Source organism: Plecotus auritus (genome assembly GCF_963455305.1).
Source record: "Plecotus auritus genome assembly, chromosome: 7".
Taxonomy (NCBI): Eukaryota; Metazoa; Chordata; class Mammalia; order Chiroptera; family Vespertilionidae; genus Plecotus; species Plecotus auritus.
This window is the reverse complement of record NC_137774.1, coordinates 177,877,135-177,892,487: the sequence shown is the minus strand read 5'-3', so window position 1 is coordinate 177,892,487 and position 15,353 is coordinate 177,877,135. Positions and strand designations below refer to the sequence as shown.

The 15,353-nt window shown below is 61.4% G+C and overlaps 1 protein-coding gene across 5 annotated transcripts in view; it reads left to right on the top strand.

Moving 5' to 3' along the window:
- Positions 1-14,528, top strand: part of ANKRD55 (ankyrin repeat domain 55) — a 46,018-nt gene extending 31,490 nt beyond the window's left edge. For all 5 annotated transcript variants that reach the window (XM_080679318.1, XM_080679316.1, XM_080679319.1 and 2 more), the window contains 3 exons: positions 2,214-2,845; positions 11,970-12,062; positions 14,122-14,528. In XM_080679318.1, the coding sequence (XP_080535444.1) occupies positions 2,214-2,845; positions 11,970-12,062; positions 14,122-14,281 (885 nt within the window). In that variant the 3' untranslated portion in view covers positions 14,282-14,528. The remainder of the gene's footprint in view (positions 1-2,213; positions 2,846-11,969; positions 12,063-14,121) is intronic.
- Positions 14,529-15,353: the final 825 nt, after the last annotated feature.

The following is a 15,353-nucleotide window of genomic DNA, read 5'->3' as shown; positions in this document are numbered from 1 at the left end:
CACACACACACACACGCACACGGAGAGGCCAGGTGGTGATGCGCTCAGAGATCAGCACCATCTGGCCACTCCGTGTATACACACACACACACACACACACACACACACACACGCACACGGAGTGGCCAGGTGGTTATGCGCTCAGAGATCAGCACCATCTGGCCACTCCATGTACACACACACACACACACACACACACACGCACACGGAGTGGCCAGGTGGTTATGCGCTCAGAGATCAGCACCATCTGGCCACTCCATGTACACACACACACACACACACACACACACGCACACGGAGTGGCCAGGTGGTTATGCGCTCAGAGATCAGCACCATCTGGCCACTCCATGTACACACACACACACACACACACACACACGCACACGGAGAGGCCAGGTGGTGATGCGCTCAGAGATCAGCACCATCTGGCCACTCCGTGTATACACACACACACACACACACACACACACACACACGCACACGGAGTGGCCAGGTGGTTATGCGCTCAGAGATCAGCACCATCTGGCCACTCCATGTACACACACACACACACACACACACACACGCACACGGAGAGGCCAGGTGGTGATGCGCTCAGAGATCAGCACCATCTGGCCACTCCGTGTATACACACACACACACACACACACACACACGGAGAGGCCAGGTGGTGATGCGCTCAGAGATCAGCACCATCTGGCCACTCGTGCACATTTTTAAAGGGGACTGCAGTGTGGCTCTCGGGGCCCGTGCCTGGTCAGGCTGCGCCGTCCGCTCCCCCACCGAAAGCAGCCCGTCCGCTGTGGCCTCAGCAGAGAAGAACCGAACTTTCCGAGGCGCAAAAGCAGAACAGGCGGCGGGAAGCACCGCCGAAGGGCCCGGCCCGGGCTCACCTTCCCTCCCTGGGACCGGCCGCATCCCTGGCACTCACTTTCCCCCACGCCCACGCGGCCTTCACGCTTCCTCTTTGCAGCCCACGCCCGGCCACGCGCCTCCCCTGGTGTCCTCCGTGCACATGGTTGAAGAATGTTTCCAACAGGAAGTTCAGTAAGAGCTGGAAGGGAAGCAGAGACACGCCGGGAGCAGACAGGGCCAGGCTCTGCCCAGGCCTCCGGGGTCCCTGACACCCAGGACCACAGCCCCTCGGGCCCCGCCCGCCCACGGGGCAGCTGCCGGGAGCTCGCCTGGGCCTTCAGCTCTGACAGGAGCTCGCACGCCGCCGATGCCCACCCGCCCTGGGAGGGGAGAGCAGGACGCTTGGGCCGCTGTCCCCTCCGTGTCCCTGGTGGACGGGCGACGGAGGGGAAGCTGTGCCAGGACGGCTCCCGGGAGCGAGAGGCTGTCGCTAAGACACGTCGAACGGGAGGTCGGACGCCTCCAGGAGGCACGTCTGCGGAACAGCGAGTTCCCTTTCTCCCTCACGCAGAGGCCGAGGGCCCCTAACGCTGCGCACACCCCAAAACGTGCTCTCTGTCAGCCCGACAGAAACACGGGCATCGTTCTGACGCGTCCGCACCAGGCGGGTGTTGCTGTGTGGCTGCTGCTGTGCATTATCTGACAACCTAGGGCCGTGGTCGGCAAACTGCGGCTCGCGAGCCACATGCGGCTCTTTGGCTCCTTGAGTGTGGCTCTTCCACAAAATACCACGGCCTGGGCGAGTCTATTTTGAAGAAGTGACGTTAGAAGAAGTTTAAGTTTAAAAAATGTGGCTCTCCTGCTGAAACCGGTTTGGCTCAGTGGATAGAGCGTCGGCCTGCGGACTGAAGGGTCCCGGGTTCGATTCCGGTCAAGGGCACGTACCTTGGTTGCGGGCACATCCCCAGTGGGGGGTGTGCAGGAGGCAGCTGATCGATGTTTCTCTCTCATCGATGTTTCTAGCTCTCTATCCCTCTCCCTTCCTCTCTGTAAAATATCAATAAAATATATTTTTTTTAAAAAAATGTGGCTCTCCGAGGAAATTCCAGTCGTTGTGCCGTTGATATTTGGCTCTGTGGACTGATGAGTTTGCCGACCACTGACCCAGGGAGCCGAGGCCAGTGCTGTGCAATTCTCCGGGGGCCCCCGTTGGAACCGCTGCCCTGGAGGTGGGCTCGGGGCTCTGGCGGGTCCCCTGAGAACCGGATGTCCCCCAGGCAGGCAGGCAGGCTGGACGGGGGGGACAGGAGAGGCGCCGCCTGCCCCTCCTGACCTCCCTCTTCCCTGTCGTTGCACAGAGCAGAGCCGGCCCGGGCCCTGCCCGCCCCGAGCGGCCGGCCCCCGCGGAAGGAGGGCCGAGGCCGGGTGCTCCGTCAGATCCTGGGCAGAGGCCGGAAGGAGGAGCAGCAGCGGGCGGCTCCGGAGGACCCCGGGGAGCTCACCTCGGGTGTCGACGACATCGTCGCCACCTTCGACAGCGTCGCGGAGACCGGGTGCCGGGAGCAGGTGTCCAGGGCGGACTCCAACCACAGGAGCTCGGGGGGCTGCCCGCACCTCCTGCCCGAGCAGAGGCCGCCGGCCCGGCAGGGGCTCCCGCCCCTCAGAGCGCAGAGCCTCCCGCCCATCACGCCGGGCAGCCACCCGCGGACGGCCTGCCACGGGGCTGCTCCCCACGCCGGCCTGGGCCCTGGCGCCCCGCACGCGGCCCCCAGATCTCAGCAAAGCTGCAGCGAGCAGGGCTCCCTGAGCCACAGGCCCGGCGGCCAGGCGCGGCCCGACCCCTGGAGAGGCGACTGCGGCCAGGGGCTCCCCAGCGTGTGGCCGGGGCCCCCCGCCGAGAAGCTGCTGGACAGGTTGCTCCCCGGCAGGTCCCGGCACCAGGAAGTGCCGGGGCCTCCGCACCTGCCTCATCTGCATCCTCCCTCAGCAGGTGGGTCGGCTCCCTCTCCCTGGCCCTGCCGCTCGCTCGGGGACCTGTGTCCGGTTCTGCTGGGGAGCCAGGTGACGCAGCCTGGAGGGCGGGGCCAGAGCCACGTGGGCCACCAGTCACCTTCCTTCCTGAAGCCCCGGGTTCGAGGTTTCCAGGCTGCGGGACATTGTGCTTTTTACCTCCCCACCCCCCCAGAGCAAGTCTAAGTGAAAGCAGGCGTCTCCGCTTCCTGAGGGGTTGACTTGTTTGTGTGACTGTTTTCTTTCTTTCTTTTTTATTTCAGAGAGGAAGGGGGAGGGAGAGAGAGAGAAACATCAAAGATGAGAGAGAATCACAGATCGGCTGCCTCCCGCACGCCCCCTACTGGGGATGTAGCCCACATCCCAGGCCTGTGCCCTGACCAGGAATCAAACCGTGACCTCCTGGTTCATAGGTCGACGCTCAACCACGGGTCCACGGGGACCGGGCTGTGTGACTGTTTTCCAATCAGACGGTCCGTCCCCACTGCAGACCTGAGCGTGGCCACACCTCGTGTGTTCACTGCAGGAGGGAATGCGGTCACACGCCTACGGTTCAAGGCCCCACGTGTCAGCTACAGGCCACCGCTCCCTCCCGCTTCTTCCCGTGACTCGGCGCCCTCGTCCTCAACATCATCAGTGTCGTTCATTTTTGTTCTGTCCCTCAGAGCAGTTCCCGGGAGGAAGGAAGTGGGGGGAGGGACGAGGAGGGTGTCCCCAGTTGACTCAGCTCCCCCGCAGACGTCATCTTCCATTAAGTCCCACACATCTGCTTATGTCTCAGTAGTCAGACCTTGAGTCACATGGTCACACCTAGCTGCCAGGGAGGCGGGGAGTTGTCACATGGTCACACCTAGCTGTCAGGGAGGCGGGGAATTGTCACATGGTCACACCTAGCTGCCAGGGAGGCGGGGAATTGTCACATGGTCACACCTAGCTGCAAGGGAGGCGGGGAATTGTCACATGGCCACACCTAGCTGTCAGGGAGGCGGGGAATTGTCACATGGTCACACCTAGCTGCCAGGGAGGCAGGGAATTGTAGTCACATCGTCACACCTAGCTGTCAGGGAGGCGGGGAATTGTAGTCACATCGTCACACCTAGCTGTCAGGGAGGCAGGGAATTGTAGTCACATCGCCACACCTAGCTGCAAGGGAGGCGGGGAGTTGTCGTCTTTAGCTGGTCATGTGACTCTCCGTCCAAAATTGGATTTTTGTCTCTAAAAGAGAAGAGGGGGCAGGCATTGGCTAGAGAACTAGGATTCTGTGCCTTCTAAAGCTTCTGGTATTATTTGAGGGAAAAGGAAATTCAATGAACTTGGTTTGAGGATTTGCTTCATTTTCCCACTGACGTAACTAGCAGAGTCCTGGGTTGAATGGCAGAGTAGCAGAGGAGAAGCCGAAGTCTCTAAGGGGAATCGTAAGTCAGTGAGCCTGTGGCGAGGCATTTACGTTTCCACCCGGGTTTCGGATGCTGCTGACGAGCAGCCCTTCTGGGCAACTGAGTCACCATGAGGAGAAGGCTCCCCGGGACCTGCAGCGGCACCTGAGTGCTCAGGGACACGGATTTGCTGGAAGGATTGCGCGTCTGACCGCACAGTGACGTCCGCCTCCTGTCTAGGCCCGAGATCACAGGCGTCTCGTGGAAAGGCCTTCCGTCCGTCATTCACTCCGTCGTGAATGGCTACCAGGCGTCTAATTTATCAAGAGGCAGCATCTCCACTGGTTAAGGGCTCTGAGGCCGCCGTGCAGGTCTGACCGCGCCCCCTCAGTGTAACCCACTGGGCTCTGTCTCCTAGACCGAGTGGCCCCCCAGCACTGGCCTCCCTCCCCTTCTCAGCCACTGGGCCTGCCGAGCCCTCCCCTCCCCCCAGTTTCTTCAAGGTCTCCCGGTTCCCCCTCAGCCCGCCTTCCCACTCTGTGACGCCTGCATGCGTGTTCCTTTTACCTTCTGCAGCCGTGTGCTTGACAGACTCCTACGATCCTTGAAAAACCAGCTCAAAACTCAGGTGACCTCTGACCTCTAACCTCCCTAGGAGTTGTGACTCGTGCTTACTGCTCATCATAAAAGACTAGCTCCACCTTGCTGAGCCTCCCCCCTGCTCAGCCTCCTCCTTACTCAGCCTCCTCCCTGCTCAGCCTCCCCCCTGCTCAGCCTCCCCCTGCTCAGCCTCCTCCTTACTCAGCCTCCTCCCTGCTCAGCCTCCTCCCTGCTCAGCCTCCCCCCTGCTCAGCCTCCTCCTTACTCAGCCTCCCCCCTGCTCAGCCTCCTCCCTGCTCAGCCTCCTCCTTACTCAGCCTCCTCCCTGCTCAGCCTCCTCCCTGCTCAGCCTCCTCCTTACTCAGCCTCCCCCCTGCTCAGCTTCCTCCTTACTCAGCCTCCCCGCTGCTCAGCTTCCTCCTTACTCAGCCTCCCCGCTGCTCAGCTTCCTCCTTACTCAGCCTCCCCCTGCTGAGCCTCCTCCTTACTCAGCCTCCCCCCTGCTCAGCCTCCCCCCTGCTGAGCCTCCTCCTTACTCAGCCTCCTCCCTGCTCAGCTTCCCCCCTCTGCAGCCTCCCCCCTGCTCAGCCTCCCCCTGCTCAGCCTCCTCCTTACTCAGCCTCCTCCCTGCTCAGCTTCCCCCCTCTGCAGCCTCCCCCCTGCTCAGCCTCCCCCTGCTCAGCCTCCTCCTTACTCAGCCTCCTCCCTGCTCAGCTTCCCCCCTGCTCAGCCTCCCCCTGCTCAGCCTCCCCCTGCTCAGCCTCCTCCTTACTCAGCCTCCTCCCTGCTCAGCTTCCCCCCTGCTCAGCCTCCCCCTGCTCAGCCTCCCCCCTGCTCAGCCTCCTCCTTACTCGGCCTCCCCCCTGCTCAGCCTCCTCCTTACTCAGCCTCCCCCCTGCTCAGCCTCCCCCCTGCTCAGCCTCCCCCTGCTCAGCCTCCCCCCTGCTCAGCCTCCCCCTGCTCAGCCTCCTCCTTACTCAGCCTCCCCCATGCTCAGCCTCCCCCCTGCTCAGCCTCCCTCTGCTCAGCCTCCCCCCTGCTCAGCCTCCTCCTTACTCAGCCTCCTCCCTGCTCAGCCTCCTCCCTGCTCAGCCTTCCCCCTCTGCAGCCTCCCCCCTGCTCAGCCTCCTCCCTGCTCAGCCTTCCCCCTGCTCAGCCTCCTCCTTACTCAGCCTCCTCCCTGCTCAGCCTCCTCCCTGCTCAGCCTCCCTCCTGCTCAGCCTCCTCCCTGCTGAGCCTCCCCCCTGCTCAGCTTCCCCCCTGCTCAGCCTCCCTCCTGCTCAGCCTCCTCCCTGCTGAGCCTCCCCCCTGCTCAGCTTCCCCCCTGCTCAGCCTCCCTCCTGCTCAGCCTCCTCCCTGCTGAGCCTCCCCCCTGCTCAGCCTCCTCCTTACTCAGCCTCCTCCCTGCTCAGCCTCCTCCCTCTGCAGCCTCCCCCCTGCTCAGCCTCCTCCTTACTCAGCCTCCCCCCTGCTCAGCCTCCTCCCTGCTCAGCCTTCCCCCTGCTCAGCCTCCTCCCTGCTCAGCCTCCCCCCTGCTCAGCCTCCCCGCTGCTCAGCCTCCTCCCTGCTCAGCCTCCCCCCTGCTCAGCCTCCCCGCTGCTCAGCCTCCCCCCTGCTCAGCCTCCCCGCTGCTCAGCCTCCTCCCTGCTCAGCCTCCCCGCTGCTCAGCCTCCTCCCTGCTCAGCCTCCCCCCTGTTCAACCTCCTCCTTACTCAGCCTCCCCGCTGCTCAGCCTCCTCTGGGCAGGAGCTAACTCTTCCCCCTCAGCAACCGGCAGGAGGAGTTCCACCCCCTTCAGAGAGAAACAGAGGGAGGCAGGGAGAGGTTGGCCTTCCTGCCCCAGGTCACAGAGCTGGCGAGGAAGTGAGTCTATGGGACTCAAGACACACTGAGCTCTCAGACACTTTCTAAAAATATATGTTTTTATTGATTTCAGAGAGGAAGGGCGGGGGGAGAGAGAGAGAGAGAGAGAGAGAGAGAGAGAGAGAGACATCCATGATGAGAGTCATGGATCGGCTGCCTCCTGCACGCCCCAGCCTGGGGATCGAGCCTGCAACCTGGCCATGTGCCTTTGACCGGAGTGGAACCCGGGCCTCTTCAGTCTGCAGGCCGACGCTCTAACCACTGAGCCACACCGGCCAGGGTGCCCTCAGAGCCTCCAGCCTCTGTGGTGCCCGCAGCCTCCTGGGCCCGATGGCCCGTCTCTCCCGACAGGCGCTGCGAGCCCTCCCGGCACCCGCCTCCTCCGAGCCCTGCACTCGGAGCTCCCACCCTCTGCAGACGCACGCGAAACTCTCCGTGTTTTCATGATTGTCCTCCTCCTCCCACCCGGTTCCTCCACGTGAGCGGGGACCCCTCCTGCCTCCTCATTCTAGGACCCCGTGCCGGACCCTGTCCCTCCCCGCCGCTGACCCTCCCGGAGGCCGCCTTCCCAGCCAGCCGCCCCGCCCGCCTGCCCTCGGGGTCAATGACCTGCTCCCTCTCACCGCCCCCCCCCACCCCGCCCTCTCACTCTCCCCCAGTGGCTCTGTCCCTTCCCGGGGTGACCCCGAGCACTGAGGACTCCCCAAGGACAGGGTCTGTGGTGGTGGTGGTGATGGCAGCGGCTGCCTCACGGGGAAGGGGGGACGGGGGGAGGAGTTGTCGGGGTGACAGGAGGTCACACCCACGTACTGAGCCCACTTTCTAACCATGGTCAGTGCTTCAGTCAGAGGATCCAGAATGTCCATATCTCAGGTCTGGGTTTGCAAACGTCTGCTCAGATGTTGGTGACGAAGGAGCCGGTTCGGGTTTTACTGGGATCCCACTCGGGACGGTTTTACTGGGATCCCACTCGGGACGGTTTTACCGGGATCCCACTCGGGACGGTTTTACCGGGATCCCACTCGGGGCGGTTTTACCGGGATCCCACTCGGGGCGGTTTTACCGGGATCCCACTCGGGGCGGTTTTACCGGGATCCCACTCGGACGGTTTTACCGGGATCCCACTCGGACGGTTTTACCGGGATCCCACTCGGACGGTTTTACCGGGATCCCACTCGGGAAGGTTTTACTGGGATCCCACTCGGACGGTTTTACCGGGATCCCACTCGGGGCGGTTTTACTGGGATCCCACTCGGGACGTTTTACTGGGATTCCACTCGGGACGGTTTTACCGGGATCCCACTCGGGGCGGTTTTACCGGGATCCCACTCGGGACGTTTTACTGGGATTCCACTCGGACGGTTTTACTGGGATTTCAGTCGGGACGGTTTTACCGGGATCCCACTCGGGGCGGTTTTACCGGGATCCCACTCGGGACGTTTTACTGGGATTTCACTCGGGGCGGTTTTACTGGGATTTCAGTCGGGACGGTTTTACTGGGATCCCACTCGGACGGTTTTACTGGGATCCCACTCGGACGGTTTTACTGCGATTCCACTCGGGACGGTTTTACTGCGATTCCACTCGGGGCGGTTTTACTGGGATCCCACTCGGGGCGGTTTTACTGCGATTCCACTCGGGACGGTTTTACTGCGATTCCACTCGGGACGGTTTTACTGGGATCCCACTCGGACGGTTTTACTGGGTTCGCACTCGGACGGTTTTACTGGGATTTCACTCGGACGGTTTTACTGGGATCCCACTCGGGGCGGTTTTACTGCGATTCCACTCGGGACGGTTTTACTGCGATTCCACTCGGGGCGGTTTTACTGGGATCCCACTCGGGACGGTTTTACTGGGATTTCACTCGGACGGTTTTACTGGGATCCCACTCGGGGCGGTTTTACTGGGATCCCACTCGGACGGTTTTACTGGGATTTCACTCGGACGGTTTTACTGGGATCCCACTCGGGGCGGTTTTACTGCGATTCCACTCGGGACGGTTTTACTGCGATTCCACTCGGGGCGGTTTTACTGGGATCCCACTCGGGACGGTTTTACTGGGATTTCACTCGGACGGTTTTACTGGGATCCCACTCGGGGCGGTTTTACTGGGATCCCACTCGGGGCGGTTTTACTGGGATCCCACTCGGACGGTTTTACTGGGATTTCACTCGGACGGTTTTACTGCGATTCCACTCGGGACGGTTTTACTGGGATCCCACTCGGACGGTGTTACTGGGTTCGCACTCGGACGGTTTTACTGGGATCCCACTCGGACGGTTTTACTGCGATTCCACTCGGTTCGAGTTTTACTGGGATCCCACTCGGACGGTTTTACTGCGATTCCACTCGGACGGTTTTACTGGGATCCCACTCGGGACGGTTTTACTGGGTTCGCACTCGGACGGTGTTACTGGGATCCCACTCGGACGGTTTTACTGCGATTCCACTCGGACGGTTTTACTGGGATCCCACTCGGGACGGTTTTACTGGGATCCCACTCGGACGGTTTTACTGGGATCCCACTCGGGGCGGTTTTACTGGGATCCCACTCGGGACGGTTTTACTGGGATCCCACTCGGACGGTTTTACTGCGATTCCACTCGGACGGTTTTACTGGGATCCCACTCGGACGGTTTTACTGCGATTCCACTCGGACGGTTTTACTGGGATCCCACTCGGACGGTTTTACTGGGATCCCACTCGGACGGTTTTACTGCGATTCCACTCGGACGGTTTTACTGCGATTCCACTCGGGGCGGTTTTACTGGGATCCCACTCGGGACGGTTTTACTGGGATCCCACTCGGGACGGTTTACTGGGATCCCACTCGGGACGGTTTTACTGGGATCCCACTCGGGACGGTTTTACTGGGATCCCACTCGGGACGGTTTTACTGGGATCCCACTCGGGACGGTTTACTGGGATCCCACTCGGACGGTTTTACTGGGATCCCACTCGGACGGTTTTACTGGGATCCCACTCGGGGCGGTTTTACTGGGATCCCACTCGGGACGGTTTTACTGGGATCCCACTCGGGACGGTTTACTGGGATCCCACTCGGACGGTTTTACTGGGATCCCACTCGGGACGGTTTTACTGGGATCCCACTCGGGACGGTTTACTGGGATCCCACTCGGGACGGTTTTACTGGGATCCCACTCGGGACGGTTTTACTGGGATCCCACTCGGGACGGTTTTACTGGGATCCCACTCGGACGGTTTTACTGGGATCCCACTCGGGACGGTTTTACTGGGATCCCACTCGGGGCGGTTTTACTGGGATTCCACTCGGACGGTTTTACTGGGATCCCACTCGGGACGGTTTTACTGGGATCCCACTCGGGACGGTTTTACTGGGATCCCACTCGGACGGTTTTACTGGGATCCCACTCGGGGCGGTTTTACTGGGATCCCACTCGGGGCGGTTTTACTGGGATCCCACTCGGGACGGTTTTACTGGGATCCCACTCGGACGGTTTTACTGGGATTTCACTCGGGGCGGTTTTACTGGGATCCCACTCGGGGCGGTTTTACTGGGATTCCACTCGGACGGTTTTACTGGGATCCCACTCGGACGGTTTTACTGCGATTCCACTCGGACGGTTTTACTGGGATCCCACTCGGGACGGTTTTACTGGGATCCCACTCGGGACGGTTTTACTGGGATCCCACTCGGACGGTTTTACTGGGATCCCACTCGGGACGGTTTTACTGGGATCCCACTCGGGACGGTTTTACTGGGATCCCACTCGGACGGTTTTACTGGGATTTCACTCGGGGCGGTTTTACTGGGATCCCACTCGGGACGGTTTTACTAGGATCCCACTCGGGACGGTTTTACTGGGATCCCACTCGGACGGTTTTACTGGGATCCCACTCGGGACGGTTTTACTGGGATCCCACTCGGGACGGTTTTACTGCGATTCCACTCGGACGGTTTTACTGGGATCCCACTCGGGACGGTTTTACTGGGATCCCACTCGGGACGGTTTTACTGGGATCCCACTCGGGACGGTTTTACTGGGATTTCACTCGGGGCGGTTTTACTGGGATCCCACTCGGACGGTTTTACTGGGATCCCACTCGGACGGTTTTACTGGGATCCCACTCGGGGCGGTTTTACTGGGATCCCACTCGGGGCGGTGTTACTGGGATCCCACTCGGGACGGTTTTACTGGGATCCCACTCGGGACGTTTTACTGGGATCCCACTCGGGGCGGTGTTACTGGGATCCCACTCGGGACGTTTTACTGGGATTCCACTCGGGGCGGTTTTACTGGGATCCCACTCGGACGGTTTTACTGCGATTCCACTCGGACGGTTTTACTGGGATCCCACTCGGGACGGTTTTACTGGGATCCCACTCGGACGGTTTTACTGGGATTTCACTCGGGGCGGTTTTACTGGGATCCCACTCGGACGGTTTTACTGGGATCCCACTCGGACGGTTTTACTGGGATTCCACTCGGACGGTTTTACTGGGATCCCACTCGGGACGGTTTTACTGGGATCCCACTCGGGACGGTTTTACTGGGATCCCACTCGGGATGTTTTACTGGGATCCCACTCGGGGCGGTTTTACTGGGATCCCACTCGGACGGTTTTACTGCGATTCCACTCGGACGGTTTTACTGGGATCCCACTCGGGGCGGTGTTACTGGGATCCCACTCGGACGGTTTTACTGGGATCCCACTCGGACGGTTTTACTGGGATCCCACTCGGACGGTTTTACTGCGATTCCACTCGGACGGTTTTACTGGGATCCCACTCGGACGGTTTTACTGCGATTCCACTCGGACGGTTTTACTGGGATCCCACTCGGGACGGTTTCCGTCGTTTGCTTTTCTTGTCAGTCGTGGCTTTGCAGCTGCTTGACCTCCAGGGCCTCAGGAATAAACAGGACAGCAGGTGCCCACCAGGGAGCTGGGGCGCGTTCCACCTTCGTCGGGACACGGTCCCCCGGCGCATGCTCCGACTTTTACGTTGTCTAGTGTGGTGGCCGCGTGCCTGCTTACAAAACCCATTTAAACTACTTCACCCCAGAAGTGACTTTTGATAGCTTTGCCTTTCATTCGAACGGTGACTGGCATAGGACAGAAATTCAGTCCCGTGTGGCTGTTACTATTATTACGTTGTTGTTGTTGTTGGCATCTTACATGCGGGGCCTCTGACGGTGCTGATGGCTCTCTTATCCACGGCTTCCCTAACTGGCAATCGGCTGAGCCCTGAGTGTCTGATGCGAATCTCTTTGTCCCCAGGACCAGGTTTCCCGCATCTCTCCCCAAACAGACCCAAGATCAGAGACGTGCCCTTCGCCCGGAGCAGCCTGGCCCCCCTGGCCGACCAGAAATGTAAGTGTCCCACCCCCCGCCCCCCGCCCCCCGCCTCCTGCCAGTGCCGCCACGTCCGGGTGCAGCCGAACGTGATGTCCACTTCCTTTCGTTTCCAAGTGAGCGGGGACGGGGGCAGGGATAGAGCCCAAGTGAGCGGGGACGGGGGCAGGGATAGAGCCCAAGTGAGCGGGGACGGGGGCAGGGATAGAGCCCAAGTGAGCGGGGACGGGGGCAGGGATAGAGCCCAAGTGAGCGGGGATGGGGGCAGGGATAGAGCCGGTCCTCACGGCCTGCCTGCTGGCCAGTGGCTGCTCCTTCCCTCCGGACGTGCCGTCCGCTTGGACTAGAAAAGCCGGCGCGTGTCCTGCTGTCTGTGCTGCCGTTACGGGCCGTGTGGGGCAGAAGGGCGTTACAGCCTGCTCCTGGGACGGCCCCCGGCGCTGTGCCCTCCTGTGATGCGCGTCTGCCCTGCATCCAGGCCCGCCCCGCCCCCCCCCCCCCCCCCCAGCAGGGAGGACGCGCTTCATCGGGTCTGCGTGGCCGATTCCTGTTCTATTTCACACAAAACGTCTCACGATGTAAATACCCATCGGCTCCCTCCCGCCGGGGACCTGCGTGCTTGTGTTTGCAAGTGCCACCGGGGTGCTCGTTATAAAGTCGGTTCCGGGCCACACGCCCAGAAACTCATGTCTGAGGCTGCCGCTGTGCAGATGGGCAGACGGAGGTCTCGCTCAGCAGCCTTCCGTGGGGAAGGGCCACGGCAGGAGCGCAGCGCCAGGCTACGGGCAGCTGCTCCCAACACAGGCGTGCTTCCCGGCCCTCCTGTCTTCCTTCTCCCCAGCCCGGCCCAGCCCCCAGTTAGAACACGCATCCAGGCGCACGTATGCGCACATACATGCACGTGCATGCACACACTTGGTACACACATGCACACACGTGTCCTCCGCTCCTCTGGACTGCAGGGGATGAGTGAAGTCGGAGCTGCCCCCCCTCTTTCGGGACCCCCGTCACCCCCTGAGCCTGGGCCGGGGCCGGCCTGCTGCGCTGCTGGGAGAAGGAAACGAGAGGAGAAGGTCAAACCCTCGGCAGCTCTTGTCCAGAGGAGATGTCCTCTGTGCCCCTCGTGCCCCCGACCAGCGGGGAGGGAGCCAATCGAAACTGCGAGAGCCCTCGGGGTGGACACGGTGACCCGGGTCCTGGCACCACCCCGTCGTTTAGCGGAAGGGGAGGGAGAGGGGGCGAGCTCCGCCGAAGTCCCACAGCAGCAGAGAGCGAGGTCTCTTCCTTAGCTCGGGCTCCTCTGCCCTTGCACGCAGACATGCACACGCACGCACACACGCACACACGCGTGCGCACGTGCTCTGTGCCCAGTGAGCGTTTTCTGCGGTGGGAACTCAATCACCGAAGGAAAGTCCGGCCGCCCTCGTGACCTTGTGGCTGAGCAGAAACTAGCCTCCGTCTGACAGACATCCGGGTGTGTGCAGTCTAGTCTCCCCCAAGACATGCCCTCAGTCCTTAACACATAACACTTTAGCCCCGGCCGGTCTGGCTCAGTGGCTAGGCAGCCGTGGGCAAACGACGGCCCGCGGGCCGGATCCGGCCCGTTCGGCTGTTCTATCCGGCCCGCGGAGCCGAAAGAGCGGAGGGTTCTCTTGCTCTCCCCTCCGCTCCTTTACTTTGAATTTATATTAGTTCACACAAACACTCCATCCATGCTTTTGTTCCGGCCCTCCGGTCCAGTTTAAGAACCCATGGTGGCCCTCGAGTCAAAAAGTTTGCCCACCCCTGGGCTAGAGCGTCGGCCTGCGGACTCCAGGGTCCCGGGTTCGATTCTGGTCCAGGGCACGCGTCTGGGTTGCGGGCTCAATTCCCAGTGGAGGGCGTGCAGGAGGCAGCCGATCAGTGGTCCTCTCTCATCATCGATGTTTCTCTCTCGCTCCCTCTCCCTTCCTCTCTGAAATCAATAAAAATATACATTTAAAAAGAAATAAACAAGAAATAACACTGAGGCCTCCTGCCACCACTCCCACGGGACTCAGAGAAGCGGCGTTGACGTATCTCCTTCTCTCCCACCCAGTTCTGTCCGGAGAGCCGCTGCGGACGATCCGCGTGCTCCCCGCCATCCCCAGCCAGCGGGGCCACGGAGCCACGGAGGAGGCCGAGGAGCACGGACCGGGCCACGCCGGCCAATCCCCCCTCGAAGGGCGAGGTCGCGCCGGCGTGTGGGAAGAGACTGATTCCGCAAACCACACTCCGTAGGCCGTTCTCCGCTTTATAACCCAACGTCTTTATTCCAAATAAAGCGTTTCCCGAGGAAGCAGGGAGCACCGGGCTGCGCCCGAGGGCGAGGCCACGCGTGTCCGTGACGCCCACGCGTGCTCTCGCGGGAGGCGGTCGGGTGGGCTGCGTGCCACGTGCGCTGATGTGCTTCTTGCGAACGACGTCGTGGTGTGCTTTGCTGAATAAACCACCAGCTCGCTCCGTAATCGTCCTTGGCGTTTGTTGTAACCTTCCCGTGTGACGGCGGCTAATGGAGCGGGAAGCGGTCCCGGCCCTCCCCGCCGGCTCATGGCTCACACACGGCGTTCTGCGGCGTTTCCCACCTTGTCCGCTCCCGGCCCTCCCCGCCGGCTCAGGGCTCACACACAGCGTGCTGCGGAGTTTCCCACCTCGTCCGCTCCCGGCCCTCCCCGCCGGCTCATGGCTCACACACAGCGTGCTGCGGAGTTTCCCACCTCGTCCGCTCCCGGCCCTCCCCGCCGGCTCATGGCTCACACACGGCGTTCTGCCGAGTTTCCCACCTTGTCCGCTCCCGGCCGCGGCCCAAATCCCCGGACGGTGTTTCCGGGACTCCTTTGTTCCGTGATCGCGCCCACGTAGGGACGACTCCAGAACGGGTCCGCTGTTCCCACAGAGAGGGCCGTGCGAGCCGGAGGGCCCACGTCTGGCCCAGCAGGACGGCGTGGGCGTTTCCACCTTCCTCGGGTCCTCCGCGCGTTGCACCCTTCGTTTCTCTGTTTCAACACACGGATCTCGGCCTCCTCGACACAGTCCCAAGGCTGTGACTTAGCGCTCGGAGCTCGCGCCTGTCCCCCCCCGCCAGCGTGTCTGTGTGCTCTTTGGACTGATTTGAAGTTCGAGGCTCAGCCACATAAGATCACAGTCACTCCATGTTACTATATTTTTAAATATATTTTTATTGATTTCAGAGAGGAAGGGAGAGAGAGAGAGAGAGAAACATCCATGATGAGAGAGAATCATGGATCAGCTGCCTCCTGCACGCCCCACACTGGGGGGTCAAGTCCGCAA